This window comes from Coenobita brevimanus, chromosome 33, assembly GCF_032717465.1.
Source record: "Coenobita brevimanus isolate Jiangsu-jjx chromosome 33, ASM3271746v2, whole genome shotgun sequence".
In the NCBI taxonomy this organism is placed as follows: domain Eukaryota; kingdom Metazoa; phylum Arthropoda; class Malacostraca; order Decapoda; family Coenobitidae; genus Coenobita; species Coenobita brevimanus.
Window position 1 is genome coordinate 1957526 of NC_136986.1, and position 27043 is coordinate 1984568.

At 41.9% G+C, this 27043-nt stretch overlaps 1 protein-coding gene across 1 annotated transcript in view; it reads right to left on the bottom strand.

Moving 5' to 3' along the window:
• The window catches only part of LOC145395711 (fibrocystin-L-like), a 304791-nt gene that overhangs the window by 195415 nt on the left and 82333 nt on the right, over positions 1-27043 (bottom strand). The window contains exons 35-43 of the mRNA XM_080269252.1: positions 24966-25145; positions 23986-24159; positions 17537-17717; positions 14672-14875; positions 11780-11904; positions 10339-10487; positions 9476-9788; positions 8674-9388; positions 7758-7899 (exon numbers count right to left, since the gene is read on the bottom strand). Of these exons, the coding sequence (XP_080125378.1) occupies positions 7758-7899; positions 8674-9388; positions 9476-9788; positions 10339-10487; positions 11780-11904; positions 14672-14875; positions 17537-17717; positions 23986-24159; positions 24966-25145 (2183 nt within the window). The remainder of the gene's footprint in view (positions 1-7757; positions 7900-8673; positions 9389-9475; positions 9789-10338; positions 10488-11779; positions 11905-14671; positions 14876-17536; positions 17718-23985; positions 24160-24965; positions 25146-27043) is intronic.

The following is a 27043-nucleotide window of genomic DNA, read 5'->3' on the forward strand; positions in this document are numbered from 1 at the left end:
CTGCCAGTGATACTCTCGGGCTCTGACAGTGAATAAACAGCAAGAACTTCTCCACTAGACCACACGGGAATTTTGAGTGTTGTGCAGTGAAAAAAACGGTGTGTTGTGTTAAGGTTTTCAAGTTGGGAGAAAAGACTAAGTAGAAAAGAAATTTAACGTAACTAACCTTCTTTGTTTTGGCTTTGGAAACTTAAAAAAACTTGGGAAAAGTTAATGTGCAACACTTAAATTTAATGGAACATTATTTGGACTACAGTGAACACTGTGAAAAGAACGGACTTCTGTGTGTTATTGACTAAGTTCAGTGCAAGACTTCAGGAAGAGTGTAGTGCAAGTGCTTCAGGAAATCGTTCTTACTGTCAGAGTCCGAGAGGAGGCGGTTATTCATCGAGGTGGCCAGGGACTTGCTGTAAGTAGCCAAAATGTTTCATGTTGTACTATTTCCCATACTATATTTACCAGAATGTTTCATATTGTATTTTTTCCCATACTGTACTTACCAGAAAGTGTCATACTGTATTTCTTTCCATACTAAACTTACCTCATGCATGTGCAGTAGGAATGTGTTTTTCAGAGTTCGGTTAGGTTCGGTTAGGTTAGAATCCATAAGTACCAGAATGTTTATTAATGTATGAACATACTTCTAAACCCACATTTTATGTGTCTATTGCATTTATTTCAGTCATTTATGTGCCTTATTGGTGTGATTTGGGTGTTAAATAGGTGCTATGCATGTCCGGAGGGAGTTGTATAGGTGTTTCTCTGTGTTAGGGTCCGTAAGTACAAGTCCATAAGCTGGGGCCCAATATCCGGACAAAACCAATATCCGAACCTACCGATGGCTCTATTGATCCGGATATTGGAGGGGTTACTGTATATATATATATATATATATATATATATATATATATATATATATATATATACTTGTCTATCAACATGTAACTTTCCTTCTTGCAGGAATTTTGCTCTCATTCAGCCAATTCCAAAGAAGAGTGACCATTCCCAACCCTCTAACTATCGTCCAGCTGCTTTAACATCCTGTATCTCAAATGTTTTTGAGTCAATTCTTAAGAGAATAATTTTAAACCTCTTTCCTATCATAACCTTCTTTCTGACCGTCAGTATGGGTTCCGTCAGGGACGCTCCACTGGCAATCTTCTCACCTACCTTTCAGACTCCTGGTCATCCTCCTCTTGAGACTTTGACGAAAGCTTTGCCATTGCGCTTGACATCTCAAAGGCTTACGACAAAGTCTGGCATAAATCTTTAATTTCCAAATTGCCCTCTTATGGTTTCTATCCTTCTATCTATGCCTTCATCTACAGCTTCCTTTCTGGTCGTTCTATAGCTGCTGTTGTAGAAGGGCATTGTTCTTCTCCTAGATCTATCAACAGTGGTGATCCTCAGGGCTCTGTCCTATCACCAACTCTCTTCCTTTTATTCATCAATGAACTTCTAAGCTATACATCTAACCCTATCCACTCATACACTGATGATTCCACCCTCCACCTTTCCATTCGGTTCCCGCAATATGCATCTCAGCAGTTACTTCAACAAACAAGGGATAAGGCTATGACACACCTAATGTCTGACTTGGCTCGTATCTCTGACTGGGGTAAAAATAATCTTGTTGATTTTAATGCATCAAAGACTCAGTTCTTACACCTATCAACCCGATAAAATCTTCCACAGGAGTACCCACTAATGTTTAATAATATCCAGCTCAATCCTGCATCATCCTTGAACATGCTTGGGGTTTCATTCTCTCGGGACTTATCTTGGAAAGATCATATTACATTTCTTGTAAAATCTGCTTCCAAGAGATTAGGTGTGCTAAGCTGACTCCGCACCTTCTTTACCCCTGCACAGTTGTTGACCTTATACATGGGTTTTGTTCACCCAAGTGTAGAGTACAACTCTCCTGTGTGGGGAGGTTCCCCACATACAGCTCTTCTCAATAGGGTGGAGTCAAAGGCTTTTCATCTCATTAACTCTCCTCCTCTTACTGGCTCCCTTCAAACTCTGTCTCTTTGCCGCACTTTTGCATTGTCATCTCTTTTCTATCGCTACTTCAATGGTCATTGCTCCTCTGAACTGTCTGCTTGAATCCCTCCATCTCTATGACGGGCATGTAGCACCCGTCTAGCAACAAACTCTCATTCCTTTTCTATCCAACTCTCTAATGCAAGAGTTAAATGTTACTCCCAGTCCTTCATTTATGCAACAGGTCAACTCTGGAATGGTCTCCCTCTGTCTGTATTTCCTACTTCCTATGATCTCCAGTCTTTCAAACGCAGTGTCCAGGCATCCGAAATGAACGGGTATTGAAGTTGGCTCTCGTTTGTATTTTGTTTGTTTTTTCTTGGAAGGAATGGTTTGTGGGCTTGTGGCCTTTGGTTCCTTCTTCCTTCCATAAAAAAAAAAGGGTGAGCAATGCTTTTCGGTATGTGTCTCCTGCCATCCTAAATATTTATTTTGAAGGTTAAATATTCATTTTGAAGTTACATTTGAAGCTAAGCATCATTTACGCACACAAGTACAAGTAGCTTACACATGACTGCCCATCCATACACATCATCAGAAGACATTCACAGTCTATCTTTGAGTTACCATCTTTCTTTTAGATTTGAGTGCAAAGCTGCACACCTTTTACAACACAGTGTAGTAATGAAGAAGCATTGGCAAGATCTACTGTATATGTAACATTATTCTGTCACTACAGAAGTTGATCTTAAATAAAGCTGCCAAATGTTGTTCATCCCCTCATCTCAGAGTGACTGTCCAATTATTGCCCCTGTCTACTGCCTTCTTCCTTATTACATGCAGCAAATCACTTCTTTATTTAGAATACAATGAGATGAGTGACTATATCCATCCATCCATCATCCAATCCTACACTGCCCCATGAAGAGCGTAGGAACCCGGGGCTAGGCAGTTGGTCCCGACATTTAAGATGACAGTGACCAGCCTCACTCATCCCTGAGTGGTATTACATGAGCAATCAACCCCAACCATCCCTTGGATATAAACCTTCACCTGCTCAATCCGATTGGAGCGCAATAATTACCTACTAAACCACCAGGCACCTAAATTTAGTTATATAGTTAACACCCAGTGTGGTAAATGGTTTCCTGGTGTACAGGAAACCATTTGGCTTGTCACTCAGTGTAGAGTCACCCACAGGCAGAATGAAAAGGAAAGAATGAAGGAAAGAAAGACAGAAGAGGGAGTGTAAAGTTACCCGTATGCAGCAGGACAAGGAAAGAATGAAGGAAAGGAAGATAGAAGAGGATGGAAGGAAAGAAGAATGGAGGAGAGGAAAGGGCAGACACCTGACAGCAGCACTACATCAAGCGAGTGGATGGTGAGCGTCCCAAAAACACTTTGCAATAAAATAACGAGTGCAAGAACTACTGGATGCAGGCAGTTCAAGTTCATGTCGACAGCATGTAAGTGTGTAAACTATGTACAGAAACCCATACTGCCACAACACTTTCACACCACTGGTACAGTGGGCCCAGTATACCCAATTTTCAACTCACCGCTTTTGACACTGACTTATCTTCTCTCTCTCTCTCTCTCTCTCTCTCTTTCCCCCCCCCACTCCTTTCCCACCCACCCACTTATTATTCTGCATCCTTAATGGTTTCAGTTAGGACTGACCCACTTATTATTCTGCATCCTTAATGGTTTTCAGTTAGGACTGTTCTTTAACAGGTTGTAAAACGGTATGAAGGTAACAACACTCTTTCACAAAGAAACAGGCTACACAGTGGCCAAAATCTTGAATAAAAGGCAAAATAATGTTTTTTCTGTCTGTATCTGATGTCAATACAGTGGTGCCTCCTACAGCTCTGGTAACGTAGACTGGCCACAAGCTGTGGTATACTTTTCTGCGTCATACATTCCATATGTTTCCATTACTGTATAAAGGGCTAAGCTAGACTGGACATTTTCCCAAGTTGCCCTTTTCACCACAAATCTCACCCAAACCTTCCAAAAAACACCCTACTAACATTCACTCTGGTACTCATACAAAGGAAGTTAGTAAAAATACATAAGAAATGTTCCTAGACATGACAGTAACCCCCCAAATTGGCGAGGGTTACACCCACTGCAAAAAAACTTGATATTCTCCTATATTTAGCTAGAAAACTTCAATATAACATAGCTCTGATAGGCGAAATTTACTTTAAAGTGACTTTCCGCCTATCAGAGTTAATATTTTTGACTTTCCTATATCATTTAACTAGCTTTGAATATGTCAGGTGAAAATACAATGCTTGTAAGATGTAGGGAAGAAGTTGAGAATTTATGCAGCAAGAGCATCAACAGCATACATCCTCCCATGAGAAGAGCTCAGCCAGCACTGGTGAGTTTTGCACATCAGTGAGTCTGGGAGTGTCCAAGGTGTTGCCAGATGTACATTAACTGATGGATTAACTTGGGAGATGGTTGGAGTTATGCCTACCTTAAATGTGTTTTTCATAGGTCTCAGAGGGGCGATGCGATAAAGGTTTTTTGCGAAGGGTGTATGTTCCAAACCTCCCCTCACTAATTCTTGAACTTCGCTAAATCTTAATGCCTTCCTGAAAATGACATTTACCGGTAATTGTGTAGCCTATGAACCACTGACACTGTAATGCATTACCCATAACAAATGTTTCTTGTAAAACCTGTTTCCCCAATGTTTTTAGCTGCTTGGTTGTGACAACTACTGTCTCATGCATCTGAGTAATGGGACTATCCTAAGTGTTTAACTAAACCTAACTTAACCTAGTTTAACTGTACTTAATAATTTAACCAAACCTAACCTAACTTACATTTTTTTCCTTTTTTTTTTATGTGTCCGACTCCAGGCAAAGGTTTCAGGGCCTATACCCAGGGCATATCCCCAAGGCCCAGTAGTCCTATATCTCCATGTGTCACCACTTTGGCACTAACACCCACCATCCATACTGAATACATGCTAGGGCTGTCTCATACAGGACTGGTGTATTGGTATTAGTGGGAGTGTTTTTACGACATGTCAGCAGGCCTCTTGGTAGATCAGTAAAGCCTACTTTTTATGAAATTCAAATCCATAAACTGTTCCCTGCCCCAGCAGGGATTGGAACCGGGGTCCATTAGGACTGCAGGCCACCTTTATACTGACTGAGCCACAGCCTCCCCCAAATACCATCTACTGGGAGAGAACAATACTGTATTATAGTGCTCTATATTTCACACGTGCACTCATCAACTGGGAAATTGGGAAACAAAATCCAAATCTGAGTAAACAGAATAAATTTCTCCCACTGCACGGGAAACAAACAGTCATAGGTAAGGCTTATTGGCTTAACCCCTCGATGGCCGTGGGTTCAAAAATCTGTGTGCACCCCTGGCCGGCCCCAGAACAATTTTTAAAGAGTTCTACGATCAATATATTTTTCTTAAAGATGTGAAGAGAATCATCTGGCGCACCTAACAATGTGTTTTTTTGCTTCCTAAACCCATCTTGTCCCTTGCTATGATTCACGGAAGAATTCATAAAATTATGGCTAATGTGCCATATGGGTTAAAACATCTGAGATTAAATGACCACTTGAATGCTTGGGATGGTAGTGTAGAGTCATGTAAACATACCAGTGACATTCGTTCCCTTCCCTTAACTGTTCACAATATTTTATAGCTAGCGCTACCTCAACGTCACTGACACCAGTCTCGTAAAAGGGTTGTTCAACGCCGGGGGTTATTAAGGGGTTAATGGAATACATTATTGTTTGCATCAATACTCTATCACATATGCACACAAAAACGAACAAAAGAATGAACGTTAAATGTACGCCCAACTTTCGCGGAAAGACCTTGCCAATTCAGTTCAAATTCCTCCAGTATATTTTCGTATTTTTCTATTTTTTAGGAAGAAATTGCTAATTAGTAATTTGTTACGAGTTTGGTAATTATGGGGTTCTACTGTAATAAAAAAAAAAAGTTTAGGCTACTAACCTGACTGGCTCTGACAGAGGTAACAATGCTCTGTACCATGGGAGTAGCTACCTCAGACGCGGGCATGAGAAGGGAGACCACCAAAAAACAATGGTGGACGCCTCCAGTGGCCAATGGGGATACATATGGATGTGACTTCATGCAACAAATCACAGTGCACCGTTCGCCTGATGTCATCATGCATAGCATTTGACTTTTGGTGGGTTGTCTGAGCTTCAGTGCCTGACAACTCGCTGCGATATATCTGTTTGTGACAGCGGTAAATACTTTTTGGTCAAACTGTAGGTGACCGTGTAAGTACAAATCCATGTTATAGGATACCATATAACAGGAGGGTGCGCTGTATTGAGTAAAAATCAGAGTCTGTTCGGTATCAGAAAAAATGCAAAAGCTGGTGATACAGTGTATCAATTTGACAAAATGTACTGACTACTCTCCCTACACTTCTCAAATCTCTCTACATTTCCCCAACCTCTCCCTAATTTCTCCAACTTCTCCCTACATTTCCGTATATTCCCCAGCTTCTTCCTACACTGTCTCCAACTTCTCCCTAAATTTACCTCCACTTCCCTCTATATTCTCTCAGCTTTTCCCTACATTTCCAAACTTTTCTCAAAGTTTTAAAAGTTGAATTTATTCTCTGAACTTTTCTCAACATAAACCCAACTTTTTCCTACATTTTCCTGAACTTCTTGTTACGATCTCCCATTTCTCTCAACATTCTCCAGTCACTTCTCCAACCTCTCTCAGTGTCTTCCATTATTTTTCCAATACTCCATCAACTTTTCTCTACACTTCTTCAACTTCTCCCTACACTCTCTGAAATTCTCCCTTCATTTCCCCGAGTTTTTCTCTACTGTATACAGTACTCTCTCCGCTATCCGATGTAATACAGCCAAAGGCATGTCCGGAATGTGGGTCCATCTGGATAGTGGGCCCCTGCCTCCTGGACTGGTACTTATGGACCCTAACCCAGCCTGACTTTGAAAGCCACCTAAATAACTCCCTACTGGAAATGCATAGCACCTATTTAAGACCCTATTCACATCAATAATGGACAAAAAGCATGAAATAACTGAAAAGGAACCAAAGAATGAGGAATTAGAAGTGTGGATGGAAAATATTTAGCAGTGTACAGGGTATTTACAGCACGTCTGTGACTGCCCCTCTAAGGCTCTGGCAGTGGTGAAAATGCTCTTGAAGCACATACAGTAATCCAGTGTTGTGCTACACTTAATTCTCTGCACTGTGAGTTATAACTGTTTAACACTGCACATTCTGTTCTTAATTGCACCATGCGAGTTTCAACTGTCAGTTTCAACCGCCACTTTGCACTCCATACTTAACCCTTTGCACTCTAAATTTTAATTTCTTAACACTGCACAACACTGTAAATTCCCAAGTGGTTTAGTGGTGAGGTATTGCAGTTTATTCACTGTTTATTCACAAAAATGAGCATGTGCAACATCCACTGTGATGAACACCTACTCATGACGGTGGTTAAGCAGTAACTGGTGAGAAGGGAGGAAGGAAGGAGTGACGGGGCCGTGGCAAACACAGCTGTTTGGCTCCGCGCGCCAATTTCAAATTATGGGTGGGAAAAAATTAGGATTCTGGGGGGATTTTTTTTCTTTTTTTGGCCATTTTTGAAGGTTCTGAAGGTCCAGGCCCACAATGTTTGGTAAGTGGGGAGTCCGGATAGTGGGCGTCTGGATAGTATAGGGATTACTGTCTTTCCCAAACCTCTCTCTCTTCTTTCACCTTACCCTGCATGAAACTGTGGTGGGTGACGCTGTGGAGGTGAGGGTGCAGGCACTCCCGTCCACCAGTACCTCAGGGTCATCACCAGACGGGGTCAGGTTGCTGCCGGAGAGGGTCAGGGAGCCGCCAAATGTTGTGGAAGATGGGCTGTGGCGGGAGGGAAAGAGAGATATGAAAGAGGGAGAAAGGGAGGGAGGGAGAGAGGAGAAGGAAGGGAGAACAGAAGAAGGGAGGAGGGACTAAAGAGAGGGAAAGGAGAGACTATAGTGAGGGAGAAAGAGGAGGAGGAGGAGGCTATGATAAAGAAAGGGATGGAGGGAAGGAGAGAGTAGGAGGAGAGAGGGAAGGAGGTTAGAGACTAGAGAAAAAGGGAGAGTGGCAAGGAACGGGGAGGAAGAGAGAGAGAGAGAGAGAGAGAGAGAGGAGGCAAGGAAGAGTCAGAAAAGGAATAGGAGAGATGGGGTCAGACTGCTGCCAGAGAGGGTTTGGGAGGCACCCACTGTAGTGGTTGATGGGCTGAGGTGGAAAAAAGACAACAAAGAAAGTACATGAGGGAAGAAAAAGTTTTTAACTATGAGTCATTCCATCACTCACTGTGCTGATGCTTGACTGTTTTATTTATTCTGAAAATAGTTTTTAACTTCTTGGAGCCTCTTCATCATCATCATCATCATCATCATCATCCTGAACTCTTTTTTCTGGCAAAGAATGGGATAAGTCAGGCTCAGAAGGCAAGAAAAATAAAAAACACAATAGAGGGATAACTAATTAACAGCAAGGCCAGTGAAACAGGCCACAAGAGGAAAGGAGTCTCTCTAAAACACAACAGAGGGATAATTAATTAACAAAATGGCCAGTGAAAGGGGCCACAGGAGGAAAGGAGTCTCTCTCTCTCTCTCTCTCAAAGTGAATAAAGCTTACCTCACAGATGTCAGATTTGGTGTCTTAGCATCGCTGTAAGTATAGTTAACTGGTGATGTAGTCTGGACTCCTCCTGATGTCACCTTTACTGACAACCTGGCAGTAGTGTGTGGCTTCGTACGGCAGGTGATGGAAGTTGCGGTGGCATTGAGAACCTGGCAGTCAACATCATCAATGCCTACAGCAATATCATAGGGTACAAAAGCAGATCCTGTGATGGTTATGACTGCCCCACCATTAGTGCTGCCCTCTGTTGGATCCACACTGGTGATCTGTGGACTAGCTGTTAATGGGCTGGAGTTTGAGTTGCCACTGCCTTCAATGTTGACATTTACACTGTAAGACCCAGCAGTGATGTCAGGGGCATTGCACTGGATTTCTGTGTTAGTGACAGTGGTAGGGGTGCAAGTAATGATGTCATCTTTTGCAGTCCTAATCTCAACCTCCTCTTTGAAAGACTTCTTGCTCAGTATATTGCTCCCTTCTTCTGCAGTCCTTTTCATTTTCCTGACTCTCTCTTCTGCAATCCTCTTCCTCTGCTCTTCTGCCCTCATACCACTTCCACCAACCTTCCACACCCCGAGCCTTAAGGTGTCGTCATAGGTCCTTGCCTCTGTCTTTGTAAACCTACCCCAGAAACTGGACCTCTCATCAAATAGCTTTGTGTGGATTGTTTGTATTCTGGGGCGTTTCATCCTGATAGGTGCCTGTGAGCCTCCCATTTGCTTCAGATACTCCTTGTACTCCTCTGAGATCTCCTCTATTTCCTCCTCTCCAATCAATTCCTCTTCTTCCTCCACACCTAAATCATCATCATCTGCAAAACTTTTGAAGTTCATATCTCCTTCAGCCTCCACACCCTTCTCCATGTTTCCTACAAGTTTCAAGTTCTCCATGTTTCCTCCGACCACTGTGTCTTCCTCCAATATTCCTTCAGCTCTTACACTCCTTGCTGTTGCGGGGGTGAGAACAACAGAAACCTTTGAGGCATCAGAGCCAAAGTTTGATCCAGTGATGGTGACAGACGAGCCAGAGGGTGTGACTGAGGCAATGGCGGGGGTGGCGGAGATGGTGTAATTGTACATGTTGTCTGGAAGGTCAATTACTGCTGACACCTGCAGGATGGGAGGACAAAGGTAACAGAAATGGGGTTAATGGGATAGTTAGATAACAGGATTCTTCAGATTTTAAGAGTTAATGCCCACACAAGGTGGTAAGGTAATTAAAATAAGGTTAGTGGGTAATGTACATAATACAGTAATAAGAATAAGTGAATTATTGGTAACTCTTTAAATGGCAAGAGCAAGGTATTTATGGGTATTGAAAGGCAATTATATTCAGCTAATGAGACCTCTTCCTCTCAAAAAGATTAATGAGAACAAAGAGGGATGAAGTTATAAAAAAAAAAAAAAAATACTGGAAGGTGAAGGAAAATTTTAACAGGCTGTGATAAAACTCATGACAGATAATGAAATGTGACACTGATGATAAACTGGAGTCTGAGGTATGAGTCTGCTGAAGGGTGGAAATGTGACTACCGAGTCATCTGTACCTGAACAAAGGCGCTGCAAAACTGTTAAAGAATTTCTAATAATTCTCTCTAGAAGTCCTGAAAATGTTCAAATAATTCCAACAAAAGCTTTGACAAATCTCCTCATATCTCACCTGTCCAACAACAACAGCCAGTGTGACGGATGACTCACTACGAGGGTTTGTGACACAGATGATGGTTGTGGAGGTAACATTCTCCACCACACATGCTGTTCCACCCAAAGTCACAGTGGCTGTACCACTCTCATCCCTCAGTCCGGAACCTGGGGACAAAGTAAGAATTAATTTACAGTAAGCAATCATCCACTCACTCAATGAAGTGCTGCTCTCAGGTAACTGCCCTTTCCTCTCTTCCTTCCTTTTTTCTTTCCCTCTTCTTCTGTCTTTCTTTCCTTCATTCTTCCCTCTTCCTTCTGTCTATGGGCAACTCTACATTGAATGACAAGCCAAATGGTTTCCTGTACACCAGGAAACCATGTACATCGCTGAGTGGTAACCATCCATCCATCATCCAATCCTACATTGCCCCATGAGGAGCGTAGGAGCCTGGGGCTAGGCAGTTGGTCCCGACATTTAAGATGAGAGTGACCAGCCTCACTCATCCCTGAGTGGCATTTACATGAGCAATCAACCCCAATCACCCCTTGGATATAAACCTTCACCGGTGCAATCCGATTGGAGTGCAATAATTACCCACTAAATCACAAAATTTGGTTATATGGTTACCACCCAGTGTAGTAAATGGTTTCCTGGTGTACAGGAAACCATTTGGCTTGTCACTCAGTGTAGAGTCACCCACAGGCAGAAGGAAGAGGAAAGAATGAAGGAAAGAAAGACAGAAGAGGGATTGTAAAGTTACCTGTAGGCAGAAGGACAAGGAAAGAATGAAGGAAAGGAAGACAGACGAAGATGGAAGGAAAGAAGGATGGAAGAGAGGAAAGGGCAGACACCCGACAGCAGCACTATGAGTACATCGAGTGAATGGATAGTGAGCACCCCCACCTACCACAAAGTGGTAATCATACCACCAAACTATGATGCCTGGTGGTTTAGTGGGTAATTAAAGTGCTCCAACCTGATTGAGTCTGTGTAGGTTTATATCCAAGGGATGGTTAGGGTTTATTGCTCACGTAATGCCACTCAGGGATGTGTGACACTGGTCACTCTCATCTTAACTGTCAGGATCAAATTGCCTAGCCCCGGGCTCCTATACTCCTCATGGGGCAACACAGGATTAGATGATGTATGAATGCATGTAACAGCATCACTGCCACCAGTCACCTTTTCTCACACAGATGAGGTAAGGCAGGATCTAGAAAACAAGGAAGAATGCATGAACGAGGGCAACTATTAACAGTATGCCCAGTGAAACAGGTCCAACACACATTCACACCCCTGAATTCTTGCTCCACCTTGCAGGTTTAATCATCCACACATAATTTTTCTCTTTTGGCATTTTTCACCCCATTCATTTGCAAAACCCTGATTCTGTCATCTACCTGATAATCTGGAAAACAAATCTACAAAAAATTCAGATCACTTCAACCAAACCCACCTGAGATGGTAATCTTGGTTCCTCCATAGACAGAACCTTCCTTGGGTGAAAATGATGTAACTACAGGAACCACAGTCACCTGCCCCTCTGCCATGTAGTTGGTTATATCCACCTCCGCCTCACCTCTGTAAGCAGGTAGAATGAGGGTGAGATTTGGAAGCTTCCGGTGTTGCTGTTTGCTGATGATACAGTATTGTTGAGTGAAGATGAATGGGAGTTGCAAGGTTTGGTGAATGAATTTGGGACAGTGTGTAGGAGGAGGAAGCTGAAAGTTAATGTAAACAAAAGTAAAGTTATGGTGTTTGAGAGGAATGAAGTCACAGAGTGTGCAGTGAGATTGGATGGTGAGGATATGGAGAATGTGAGTGCATTCAAGTACTTGGGTAGTGTGATGAGTAAGGATGGAACTTTGGGGGATGAAGTACGTGAAAGAGTACAGCAGGGAAGAAAGGTTGTTGGTACACTGAAAGCAGTGATGAGAAATAGGGAGGTGAGTATGGAAGTTAAGAAGTCACTGCATGATGGTATTGTGATCCCTACCCTGACGTATGGAAGCGAGGTGTGGACCTTGCAAGAGGGGAACAAGTCAAGAGTGAGAGCAGTGGAAATGAGTTACTTGAGAGGAGCATGTGGAGTGACGTGGAGGGACAGGTTGACGAATGAAGAAGTGAAGGAACGTTGTGGGGTAGATGTGGATGTGGTTGAAAAGATTAGGAGAAATACACTGAGGTGGTTTGGACATGTGGAGAGAATGGAGAATGAAAGACTGACTAAGAGGGTGTATGTAGGTGAGGTGGAGGGAGGGAGAGGGAGAGGTAGACCGAGGATGAGGTGGAAGGATGGAGTTGAGAGGTATATGAGGGAGGGGGGGATGAGTTGGGGGGAGGGGAGTCAAATGGTGGGTGACAGAGTGACTTGGAGGCATTTTGTCTGCGGCCACCCTTTGCGGGATTAGGGCGTCGGGCTATAGATAGATAGATAGATAGTTTTGAAAAAAAAAAAAACTGTATATATGATTTTCATAACATAGTATCTTCACAATATTTCATTCATTGATTCATTCATCATCTAATCCTGTGTTGCCCCATAAGGAGTGTAGGAGCCCAGGGCAAGGCAAGTTGGTCCTGGCATTTAAGATGAGACTGACCAGCCTCACTCATCCCTGAATGGCATTACATGAGCAATAAACCCCAACCACCCCTTCGAATTTGTAGAATTTTCTAACTCCATTTCTATAAGTTTTCTATCTCATAACATTCTTAACAGGATTTAATTAATTTACATTATTTAAAGGTCTATCTATTGCCAGATACCTTAATTCCGTCAGGGGTGGCCACACACAAATCACCTCCATGTCGCCCTGACCCCTGCCATTTCACTGCCCTGCTCCCACCTCACACCCCCCTCTCTTGTATACCTCTCCACTCCATACCTCCACCTCATCCTTGGCCTCCCCCACCCTCTCTCTCCTTCCATCTCACTCACATACACTCTCCTCGTCAATCTCTCACTCTCCATCCTCTCCACGTGGCTAAACCACCTCAATGTGTTTCTTCTAACGCTTCCTATCACATCCACATCCACACCACAATGCTCCTTCACTTCCTCATTTGTCAGTCTGTCTCTCCATGTGACTCCACATACTCCTCTCAAATAACTCATTTCCACAGCTCTCACTCTAGGCTTTTGTCCCTCCAAGAACTTTCAAGCTTCACTTCCATACATTAGAGTTGGTATCACAATACTGTCATGCAGTAACTTTTTCACTTCCATGCTCTCTTTTCTATTTTTTATTGCTGCTTTCAAGGAACCAGCAACCTTTCTTCCTTGATGTACCCTTTCAAGCACTTCACCCTCTAAACTTCCATCCTTACTCATCACACTACCCAAATACTGTACTTAAACGCACTCGTATTTTCCATTTCCTCCTCATCCAACCTCACTGTACAGTACATTCAGTGACTTCATTTCTCTTGAAGACAATAACTTAACTCTTCCCTACATTCACCTTTAGATTCCATTTCTTACACACTCTCCCAAACTCATCCACCAAGCCTTGCAGCTCCCCTTCGTCTTCACTTACCAACACAGTAGTATCATCTGCAAACAGTACAGGGAGTTTCCAAACATTGCCCTCTCTTATTAAGGCCACTCCAGCATCCACTGTCCTACCTTGTACCTCTTCTATAATTTAATTAATCATTAAATTAATGAGCTGCATTTTTAGCATTATTTTCATTCAAATTTTTCATTCTTATCAAATGGGGGGGTTAACCCCCCCATAAACATGGCCTTGATATACAGTATACAGTATGTGAAGGAATTTAGTAAAGATGTTATCACAAAAGTTCCCTGACATTTACCTGTTGGTTGTGGCATTGGAAAGTACAGTATTAACATTTTTTCAGTGATAGCCAAACAATGCACTTAACAAAAAGAGCATGTTAAAGGAATTATACATTGATTTTTGAGGAAGAATAAAAATATATGGATGGCAAGATTCAATAATGACAGGAATGTGTCACTGACCTTTTGCTCATGACAGAACATCTACATGTAAACCATGAAGCTTGGCAAGCAAGTGCAGGTAAATCTAAATATCCTCTGGCATACATACCATAGTCAAGACAAAGACAGAACTGAGAGACACATAAGGAATGAGAGCATGGAGTGGTGGGATCAAGTAATGATTAGTGGTGATGGACAGGCTTGTAGAATTAAGTAGAATGAATCTGAGAACAAGTGAAGACTAAGCTAGATGGACAGACAGATGATGGTACTTGAATTGTTGGAAGATAAACAAAGAAACAGACAAATGAAGACACAAATACCTAAACAGCCTGAGACACACAAAGATAACCTGGCAACTCTAAGAGTCATAAAGAGACTCACCTATTCAAAACAATGATCCTGACTGGCAATGGCTTAGCAGATACTATGTTAGTAAGATCATCCAGGTCACAAGTCAACTGGTCCACAGCAGCAGAGGTGACAGAACAGGTGGCACTCCCCAAGGTGACCTGGTTCTGGCAGGCAGCAGTTCCAAAGCCTAACCCCGTAAGTGTGAGGTTGCTGCCTGACCGCACTTGTATACCTCTGGATAGGGGGAGAGAGAGACAGTGAGGAACTGAGCTGTTCAGGACAGATATTTGCCTGCCACAGGTGACATCTCTTGTTTCTCACCCTCCTCTGTTGAATAATAATCATTCACCTCTACTTCATATCTTCCTCTACTGGCTGATACTCTCAGTGTTTCACTTACCAATGACCTCAGATAGACCTCTCATGTCAGAGCACTTGTTAAATCCACCCCAAAGACGCGTGGATTATTGTACAGAGTTCATGGCTTCTTCACTGATGAGCAGTTGGCTATACAGTAGTTCATAAGAGTCATGTGCACTCTCAACAGGAATACTGCTCACTCTTGTGGACTGGACGTGGGAAGGCCGCACTAAGACAACTAGACAAAATTCAGAACGAAGCTGTTAGAATTATCCCCTACAGGTAAGAAGAAATGTTGCCTCCCTTGCATTATTTTACTGATACTTCTATGGTAAATGCTCAAATGAAGTTGCATCCATTGTGCCACCTCTCCATGCCTTCCCCATGCTACATGAGCATCTGGTAGCACTCATGACTGGAGTGTCACACTGCCATATTGCAGAACTTCCGCCTATCAGAAATCTTTTATTCCCCAAACTGCATCTCTTTGGAACTCACTTCCCCAGAGTTGTTTCCCTCTAGACTTCAACCTGCAGCTGCTCAAGTCCAACTGTTACAGACTTTTTATGAATGGAGGATACCAGTAATCTGGTGTATGGATTATTTTTTTTTTTTTTTATTCATTTGTTTTTCCTTCCTCTGCTATAAAAAATAAAAAAAATAAAAACTTCTATTTCCTCACCTTCCTTTGCTGACCAATATTCTTTCATGTCTTCTACTTCTCACCTTCTTCTGCTGGCTAATATATTTTCATCACTTCTACTTCTCACCTTCCTTTGCTGGCTAGCATTCTTTCATCTCTTGCACTTCTCATCATCATCTTCTGGCTTATACTTTTTCACCTCTTATTGTCACCTTTCTTTGTTACTAATATTTCTAAGCTGAGAAATGCTTGGTCTGATTCTCTGCCCACAAATGATTCCATCTGATATTATGTGCAAGATGATCAAGTGTTGGCCCTGCTATAAATGTGGAATAGAGGCAGAGTAATAATGAATGAACTTTTGTCCCTTACTGTGCATACCTGGGGATATCAACATCTGACTGTTAGTTTTCATACATGACACTAACTGTAACTCTCTATGGATGTTATGCTTCTTGTGATCAGGTGCATATTGTGTTTGCCTACCAATCACTTTGATGACACGATAGACATTTAGTGGGTTAAGAAATTCGCCAATGTTCTCTCTATGATATATACTCTATCTCTTCCTAACACTGCCACTGTAACAACACATTTCAAAATCTAATCCACATCCTACACTTCAAAAGTCTCTCACACCTTTACTCATGAATGTAGCACTAGGTGGAGGTTGGTTGCTTTTCCGGTGGCAAAAAATGGTGTCCATCAACTCTAATGCTCAGCTGCCATTCAAGAATAAGAAAGTGCTTTTTTCAAATGTGGTAGAAGTACTGTATCTGCCCTTATCAGAAATGTGAAGGCAGACCACAAATCATACTTTCTTCACTGTGCATGACTGAGTGTAAGCAACTGTGCATGAATATGACTATAAAAACACTACACAAATCATAAACAATTATGCATGACTCTGTGATTCTTGTATCAGTGCACTTGGATGTCTATGACACCTGTCCACGCTACACCTGTCTTACTTATATCTACGTAATCAAACCTACCTTAACTGTACCTCCACACCTGTCCTTATTACATATGCAGAATCAGACATGCCCTAACCACATTTATCATTTACAGGCATACCCTGGTTTAATAATGCGACTGGTTAAGTAAAAACCCATCACTAGGCAAGGCATTGTATCTTGGGGTAGATTTAACATGTAAAATATAAGGATGCATGTTTGAGCCTTGGGTTTCCCCACTAACCAAGTCCTAAACCCAACCAAATGAGTCCAAAAACAAGTTTCTAGCTAACTTTAACCCCCAAATAGCTTTAAAACAAGCTAAATTAAGCCTAAAAGCAATTTAGAATGCATCTAAAGCAAAAACTAAAATTTGAAAATCATCAAATATTCATTCATTCATTCATTGCCAGATGCCATGTATCCCAAACGGGGTGGCCAAGGGCTTAGAGTTAATTGTTTTACAGGGAGGGGCACTAATCCTCCACCAACCCCACTTGACACGTAGGGATGCCAACAGCATCTGGTCAAATATAACTCTGGAAAAAAATCAAACTTAGTAAACTGTACCCCCAAATGTCAAAGTTCACCCCACCTATGGCTGAAACACATTATCTAAGTCTAAAAACAGTTTATCAATCAACCTAAACATAAAATTCAAGTCTAAAATATCATCAAAATTGGTTTTTAAAAAATCAAAATCCATCATTAAATCGGGGTTTGGCCATCGTTAGGCGCGGTAGGGTGGTTTTTCTACCCCCACCGCTAATCTGGGATATCACATATGGGGGGATCGTTATATTGGGGTCTGCCAGTACTGTAAACCTGCCATCATCACACACCTTGATGCACCTGCTAGAAAATTCATCTCAAAACAAACCTTTCAAAAAAACTCTAATTACAATAAGCAATACAACTGTCCTAATCCACTCTCACCTGAGCCCTGGGATACTCTCAGTGGCCCCTGCAGCAATCCCTGTGAGATGTGGGGAGAGGCAGGTGCTGGAGGTGAAGTAGAGGTGTGTGGAGCTGGCAGGTGGGGTGGGAGCAGTCACATTGCAGGAGTCTAGTGGGGAGGTCACCAGGGGACTACATCCACTCACACTTACTGTCACATCTACGTGAATAGATTTACAGACTTGGGTTAGGACAAACTCAGTCCTTGTTATTAGTTGTCTTTTCTAATTTTTTAAAATTAAATCCATTGTAAACTACAGAAAAATTGCCTATCAAATTTCCAACATCTTCTATCTATCTATCTATCTATTGCCAGACGCCTCAATCCCGTTTGGGGTGGCCACAAACAAATCGCCTCCAAGTCGCCCTGTCCCCCGCCATTTCACTGCCCTGCTCCCAACTCACACCTCCCTCTCTCATATACCTCTCCACCCCATCCCTCCATCTCATCCTCGGTCTCCCCCTCCCTCTCCCCCCCTCCACCTCACTCACATACACTCTCTTCGTCAGTCTTTCACCCTCCATCCTCTCCACATGGCCAAACCACCTCAGTGTGTTCCTCATAACGCTTCCTATCACATCCACATCCACACCACAACGCTCCTTTATATCTTCATTCGTCAGCCTGTCTCTCCACGTGACTCCACAGACTCCTCTTAAATAACTCATTTCCACTGCTCTCACTCTTGACTTGTGTCCTTCCAACAATGTCCAAGCTTCACTTCCGTACATTAGAGTTGGTATCACAATACTGTCATGTAGTAACTTTTTCACTTCCATGCTCACTTCCCTGTTTCTTATCACTGCTTTCAAAGAACCAGCAACCTTTCTTCCCTGCTGTACCCTTTCAAGCACTTCACCCTCCAAACCTCCATCCTTACTCATCACACTACCCAAGTACTTAAACGTACTCACATTTTCCAATTCCTCACCATCCAACCTCGCTGTACATTCACTAACTTCACCTCTCTCAAAGACCATCACTTTACTCTTCCCTACATTCACCTTTAGATATCATTTCTTACACACTCTCCCAAAATCATCCACCAAGCCTTGCAGCTCCCCTTCGTCTTCACTCAACAACACAGTATCATCTGCAAACAACAGTACAGGGAGTTTCCAAACACTATCCTCTCTCACCATGGCCACTCCAACATCCACTACCCTACCTTGTACCTCTTTTATTACCCCATCCATGTACAGATTGAACAACCATGGAGACATGACACATCCCTATTTCAAACCAACTTTCAAAGAGAAAAATTCACTTAGTTCACCATCCACACGCACTGAAGCCTTCGCACCATCGTACATACTCTTCACAGCATTCAACAACTTTCCATCTACTCCATATATTCTTAACACTTTCCACAATCCTTGTCTATCCACCCTGTCATATGCTTTCTCCAAATCCATGAAAGCCGCATACAACTTCTTTCCCTTCTCTAGAAACTTTTCCACTAAAGATCTGAGAATGAATATCTGATCTACACAACCTCTTCCCTTCCTAAAGCCTCCCTGTTCTTCTCCAACTAATTTCTCTGTTCTTTCTCTAACTCTGTCTATAGGTATCCTACCATACACTTTTCCTATTATACTAAGAAGACAAATGCCCCTATGATTACCACACACTTCTTTTTCCCCTTTTCCTTTGTACAAGGGCATAATTATACCTGACTTCCAATCCTCCGGGACTCTACCTTCCTCCCAGGCCAATCTGCACATCTTCCACATCCATTCTACTACTATCTCTCCCCCATGCTTCAGCATTTCACCACACACTCCATCAATTCCTGGGGCTTTCCCTGATTTAACTTTCTTCATTGATTCCACAACTTCTATCCTACTGATTTCTTCCTGTCTTCTCACCTCCCTCCTTCTCCCAGCCATTCCCCAGCCACTTATACTCGCATTACTTCCATCCTCTACGTTCAACAATTCCTTAAAGTGTTCTCTCCATCTGTTCACTTTTTCTCCCTTCTCCACTAGTAATCTACCATTTTTATCTTTCACTCCCCTGCTTACTTCACTTCCACCCTGTCTTACTCTTTTCACTTCTCTCCAGAACATTTTCTTACAGTCCCTCCACTTTACACTCAAATTCCTTCCAAATTCCTCCTCCACTCTCTTCTTACTCTCTCTTACTAATCTTTTCACCTCTCTCTTTCTTTCCACATATAACTCTCTCTTCCGCCTTTCAACTTCTTCCACGCCCCTATTTCTCATCCATTCATTGTATGCTTTCTTCTTTTGTGCCACAGCCTGTTTCACCTCTTCAGTCCACCACGCTGTTCCTTGCACCCCCCTCCGTCTTCTCTTCCTTCCACACACCACATCACATGCTGCACATATTTCCTCTGTAAATATCTTACACACACCTTCCATGTCTCCCATCTGCTCCAATTCATATTTGCCCAATCGTTCTTCCACTTCTCTCTTATACTCTGCCTTTTTCTCATCCTCTTGTAACCTTTCCACTCTCCTTGCAACTACTCCTTCCTCTCGTCTTTCCCTTCTTCTATTCCTCCATCTTACTTGCATTCTAATTCTAGCCACCACCAAGTAGTGGTCAGAAAGTCCACTCCCCCAACCTCTATACACTCTTGCATCCTTTACACATCTTCGCATCCTTTCATCCACACACACATAATCAATCATTGCCTTCCTTTCATTCAGTTCACCACCCACCCTTCTCATCACTCACCATGTATACCTGTGGATCATTTTATGCCTGAAGAGGGTATTGGCTATCACCAACCCCCTCCCAGCACAAATGTCCACTAACGCACTCCCATTCTCATCTATCTCAGCAGGCACACCCCACGCACCAACTATTCCATCCACCTTCACATTCCCAACTTTACCATTCATATCACCAATCAAAAACACTCTCTCATTCCTTCCAAACTTTTCCATGCACATTTCCACATTTGTCCAGAACTCTTCTCTCACTCTTCTAGCACGATTGTGCATTGGCGCATACACACACACAATCGCCCACATTTGTATTCCAACTTTCAACTTTACCCACACAATCCTTGACCCAACTGATCCATACTGTCTTATGATCCTCTTCCATCTTTTACTCACAACTATACATACTCCTTCCTTTGCCCTCTCATTCTCACCTACTCCTGCACATATACCCCATCCATACTCCCATTCTCTCACCCTTTCTCCTCTCCATTTTGTTTCAGTTATTCCACATACATCCACTTTCGCACCCTCAAGCACCTGGACAATCTCTCTCTCTTTCACCTCATCATTCGCTCCTCTTACATTCCATGTCCTCATTACCAAGTCCTTTGTCCGGTCCTGGGTCGTCATCGTTTGGTCAGTCCTTGTCCGAGGCTTCTAAATTTTAAATTCTAAACATTTTCTAAACTACAGAAAAACTGCCTATTAAAATTTAAACATTGCCTAAACTACAGAAAAACTGTCTATTAATGTTCTATTGCTGCCTATAAAACCTGATTTGACAGTTCTCTCAAATCTACAGTACCAACTGTATGATAAAAGATATGACATTTTGTGACAAATTTGTGAAATATAATGAGAAATACCTATTCTGACTACAGTATTTAAATATCAACTCCTTCAACCCGAGTGCATCATTTTTTATAAATTTTTGCTGCTACCAGATAATTTTAACTAGCTTTGAGAGAAGTCTTTGGCAGTGAAGGGAATGAATGAAGGCTGCATCTAATCCCTCTAGTTTTTAAAGCCTAAAGTAAATAAAACTGTTCACAAATATCAGGAACAAAACATGTGACTGGACTGACAGGTTTAAGACATTGAGATTTAGTGTTCTGACTAGCTACAACATTTAGTGAAATTCTAGACTGGATACTGTATTTAATGATACAATACATGGAACTTACTGACTGGCTGTTTTGATTACTAACAATCAGTGAAATTCTGTATTTGATATCTGACTCAGAAATTGAATAAAACCAGCTAATATACTGTATCTGGGCTAATTTGGGTATTAGTACCAGATTTGTCTACTGGTCTTTGAGAGAAATGAAGTCACTGAATGCAGAGTGAGGCTGTACAGTGAGGAAATCGAAATGTGAATGAATTTGAGTACCTGGGAAGTGTGATGAGTAAGGATGGAAAAAGTTTGGAGGATGAAGTGCTTGACAAGGTACAACAGGGAACAAAGGCTGCTGGTTCACTGAAAGCATTAACAAGAAATAGGGAAGTGACCATGGATGTACAAAAAGTTGTTACAAGATAGTATTATGATCCCCACTCTATTGCATGGAAGCAAAGATTGGACCTGGCTGGAAGGACACAAGTAATAAGTGAGAGCAGCGGAAGTCATCTGAGAAGAGCATGTGGAGTCACATGAAGAGACAGACTGACAAATTAGGAAGTGACGGAGCACTGTGGTGTGGATGTGGATATGACAGATAGCATTATGAGAACTATACTAAGGTGGTTTGGCCATGTGAAAAAGACAGAGAGTGAGAGACTAACTAGGAGTGTCTATGAGCGAGGTGGATGAGGCAATAGGGAGCAGGAGAATGAGGATGAGATAAAGGGATGGAGCAGAGAGGTATACAAGAAAGGGGGGTGGTAAGCTGGGAGGAAGGCAGCAAAATGGCAGAGGACAGGGCAACATGAAGGTGATTTGTTTGTGGCCACCCCTTATAGGATTAAGGGACCTGGCTATAGACAGATAGATAGATCTGTGTACTTTTGTTGGTTTGTTTTCACCTGAGAGCACTGGGCCACCCCCACAACTTGAATACTACTGTAAGTTGTAACCGCATGAAAGCCAGTGAGCCTAAGGTATGTGGAGAATGAGTCACCTTGGTTACTACTCACATCAACCCTCCAATCTGACTACACTTGGCCATTAGTTCAGCTGAATGGAGTTAGAGAATTTATGTCAGGATAGAACAAATGTGGTATAGTCACTGACAATTTGTTTGAATATGTATGTCACTTTGATAAAAATCGTGAAAAAATATACATTACAGTTTCTTTGGACAGCATCTATGATTAATTGGACTGAAGAATAACAAAACAGACCAGAATATCCAGACCTGACATAATATTTTATCAAAAGGGAAATATTATATACTGAAATTTATTGGGCTACATTTAAGCTAAAAGGGAAGGTGCAGGGATGTGATGCAAGAAGCTTCATGGCCCCAGTGACACATCCAGTGATATCTCAATGATACCCAAGTGCAGTCAGATTGAAGGGTCAATCTGACAAGTAAGTGATTCACTCCAGTTTTATAATTGAGGCTCAGTAAACCTCAAGGAATCACAACTTGGTATTAAAAGAGTATGCAGCCTAGATCCACCATGTAAAAACAAACGGGGTATAGTTCCATCACAACCACGTTCCAGTCCCCAATTATCAGCCACATGGAACACTAGTTCCATCATAGTTGCATTCAAACTTCAATCCATCATCCACTCCCCCCAATCCTAAACAGTTCCATCACAATCACATTCCAACTCCAATCTATCACCCACTCCCCCCAGTCTTAAACAGTTCCATCACAATCACATTCCAATTTCAATCTATCACCTACTCCCTCAATTCTAAACAGTTCCATCACAATCACACTCCACCTTCTGTCTATCCCCCCCGTCCTAAACAGTTCCATCATAATCACATTCCAACTTCAATTGACCGCCCATTTCCTCAATCCTAAACAGTTCCATCACAATCACATTCCAACTTCAATCTATCACCCACTCCCCCCAATCCTAAACAGTTCCATCACAATCACATTCCAACTTCAATCTATTCCCCAATCCTAAACAGTTCCATTAAAAACTTCCATCTATCACCATGCCACCAATCCAAAACAAGTCCATCACAATCACATTCCAACTTCAATCTATCACCCACTCCCCCAGTCCTAAACAGTTTCATCACATTCATTTTCCAGTCCTACACTATCATCCATTCCCCCAAGCACACTCATTAGTACTACATTTCAATCACCAAGCATCATCCACTCCACCATTCCTCAATACTAATTTTATCACAATCACATTCCAATCCCAACCATCACCCACTCCTAAGATTCAACTCATTATTTGCATATTCCTGTCCTAAACTATGACCCACTCTCTTAAAAAGGATCATTATCATTCCTTCATCTTTTCTTAGCAGAGATTTTTTGTTTTTTTTTCAGCTTTTTTCCCACAGCTCAGTGACAGAATAAGAAGAAACTATGGCCCTGCATCCTTTCCACAGCACTTCTTTGTGATTAGCACCTGATTAAAGTGTTAATTTCTTGCACAGTTCAGCATTCATGATGGACAGATGACAATTTTATGCCAATTAAATGGTTATGACTTGTTACAGCTCAGTATACGAGGAGGACAAATGGCAATTTCATACTTATTTAAAAATGAACAAGCGTACAGTTCCATACTCCACACCCACGACTTACTTGATCTATCGAGGTCATAGGAGGCCTCAATGCCATCCAAGGTAAGCGTGATCTTATATGCCATCTGCTGAGGTGCCTTCACATTGACCTGACCTCGCAGCACCAGAGCATCGTTGATTGGACTGCTAGCGTAGTAAATTGTGGCCTTGTGAGGGAAGGTTTGTTGGAAGCTGCCTGTTTGGTGGTCAGGGGGAAGAGAAGTCAATTAACTCTCTTATGAAGGTACACTGTGGTTAACTCTCCTTGCACCTAGAACTCAATGAAAAGAAAGCAGTTAAATCTCTCAACCTCCTATGATTCACTGAGACACAGAAGTTACCTCTCAGCGACCTCACTGAAAAGAAGGTGGTTAACTCTCCCATGACCAGGGTCCTTTCCTACAGCAAGGTGGTGGGAATTATGGGGAGGTTTGGCTCCTGGGTGGATGCTACAGCAGCTCCACTCCACCCAGAGCACACAGCATCAAAGCGCTTAGACTCCTTGTCAGAGCCACCCCCTTTCTTATCCGTTCCAGAAATGACTCAGTCTGCTGGTGTAAGGAATGTAGACATTTTGGCTGATCCATGAAACTAGTAATCAATCACGCAGTGAATAAAATACAAAAGCAGACACTATGATACACAGAAAAGATTACAGGCAGTAGAAAAAAAGTGCAAGACAGACACACTGAGTTGTCTCCAAAGCACGGAAAAATTCACCAACTATGATGTAATGAAGGTACAGTTCATGGGCCATTCACCTTGTACTTTACAACTTAATCCTTCACTCTGATGACATATGGGTTTGTTTTAGTCTTGGTTCCTCCAGATAATCTGACTCAGCTTAAGGAAGAGCTCCAGCAGAGGTGCGAATGAAGGGCTATATCCAACCCTCCCTGTTCAAAAAGTATCACCAAGAATGAACACAATTTTATCAAAGTAGTGAGAACAAATAAAATCATCAGAGTAAAGAAGGTAAAAATTAAAAACATAACCACCTACCAGAGGCCACAGGTTCCCCAGAGTAAAAACCAGAGCCATTGTACTCGTCATCACTCGGCGTGGCAGTCTGGTAGATGTTATGGGTGAGCTGGCTGGTGGGGAACTTTGGTTTCCACTGCCACACTACAATGTCACCCTCACGAACATCCAGCACTGCAGGTGTCCAGGACACGCCCACCTCTGTAGAGAGTTAACAAGGCTAATACCAATACTATAATGCTACATTGATACAATAACATCTACAATACTGTACTAGTGTACTACAATCACAACTCCCACACTATCAAGTTCCCCTTACATATTTCTAGTGATGCAAATTACAACAGCATACCTATCACAGACAAGAAGAGTGAAGCAAATGCTGCTGCTGCTTCCAGTTCTACTACAACAGTTGTTACTGTTGCTGCTACTGCTACTTCTACTGTTAGCTACTAATACTACTTCCACACACACACACACACAGCCGGAGAGAGAGGTCGTCCCAGGCATCGCTCCTAACCTTGAGTAGTTTCAGGAATTTTGTCTGTCCTGTCTCCTAGGGTCTTTCTTTAAATTTAAAATAATGAAAGTTGGTAGACTACCAAAAATGTAAAGATTTGTTGGCAATAGTATACATGAATGTTTGTGGCTTATTCGGTAACAGCTGTTTAGGTACTTTACCGGTACGTTAAAGATGGCCGAAAATGTAAACAATGAGGGAATGGAATTTCAAGGATTTGATGCTAATACTAATGTCATGGACCTGGTGAAAACATTAATTATGAGGATTAGTGAACTCGAAAAAAAAGTAGAGAATCTAGTGATAAAGGATGTGTCAGGAAATACGGAAACCACCATACAGAGTCTAATCCAGTCCAACGAAACAGCCAATGAAGAGATTAAGAATTTGAAGAGGGAGAATGTTGAACTGAGGAGGAAACTTGAAGAGAGTACTAATAAAACGGAGAAGGTGAGTAATGTACTAGAAGAACACAAGGCAAAGTGGGCACACGTAGAAGAAGAACAGAAAGAAGTGGTCAGCTTAAGAGAGATCATCCAGGAAGAAAGGGAAATGAACAAGAAAGAAATGGAAGAAAATGTAGTGAAAATACTGAAGAAAAAAGAGAAAATAGTGAGAGAAACTGTAGAAAGGAACAGATGTGTGGTAGTATTTGGAAACAGGGAAGAGGAAGAAAAGGTTAGGTTCGCAAGACTCGAGAAAGACACGAACATGGTGAGAGGAATATTAGGCAAGATTGACCCCGAAGGAGACAAGTGGGTAAAAGAAATTGAGGAAGTAAGGAGGATAGGGCCTTATAAGAAAGGGGAAACAAGACTAATGAGAGTCAAGTTTACATCAGAAAGTGTAATAAATGAGATACTTAAAGTGACCTGGAAATTAAGCAAAGAGGCGGGGATGGAAAATATTATAATAAGAAAAGATCTGAATGAAGAAGAAAGAGAAGTTTTAAAATCATTAAAGGAAGAAGTAAAGGAAAAAAATGATAAGAGGACAGAGGAAGAACGTAATACTTTTTTTTGGAGAGTATTGGATATGAAAGTAAGGAAATGGTATTTAAGGAAATAGAAGTGAAGGAAACTAGGGGGGATGGTTGTGAAAGATCAGAAGTTGAAGAAGTGGTACGGACAGAGAGGAGGAGAGAAGAGGGTATTAATAATGTCAAAAATAATTTGAAGGTGATATATACTAATGTTGATGGTTTCATATCGACAAGGATCGAAATTAATGATTTCTTGAGAGAACATGAACCTGATGTCATGTGCCTTGTAGAGACCAAATTAAGAGAAGATATTGATGTTCATTTGGGAGATGGTAAATACAAACTGTGGAGAAAAGACAGGAAAGAAAAAAAAGGGAGGAGGAGTGATGATAGCAGTGAAGAACAACATAAATGTAGATACTGTGGAAATGGGAGAAGGCAGGGCTGAAGTGATATATATGAAATTAGAAACTGGAGAGAATGTGAAGAGAGATATGGCGGTAGTGTATGTTCCCCCAAAGACGAGAGCATGGAAGGATGACGAATACCATGAGATGTTGTCAGATATGGCTAGCTACTTGCAAAAAATAATTGAGA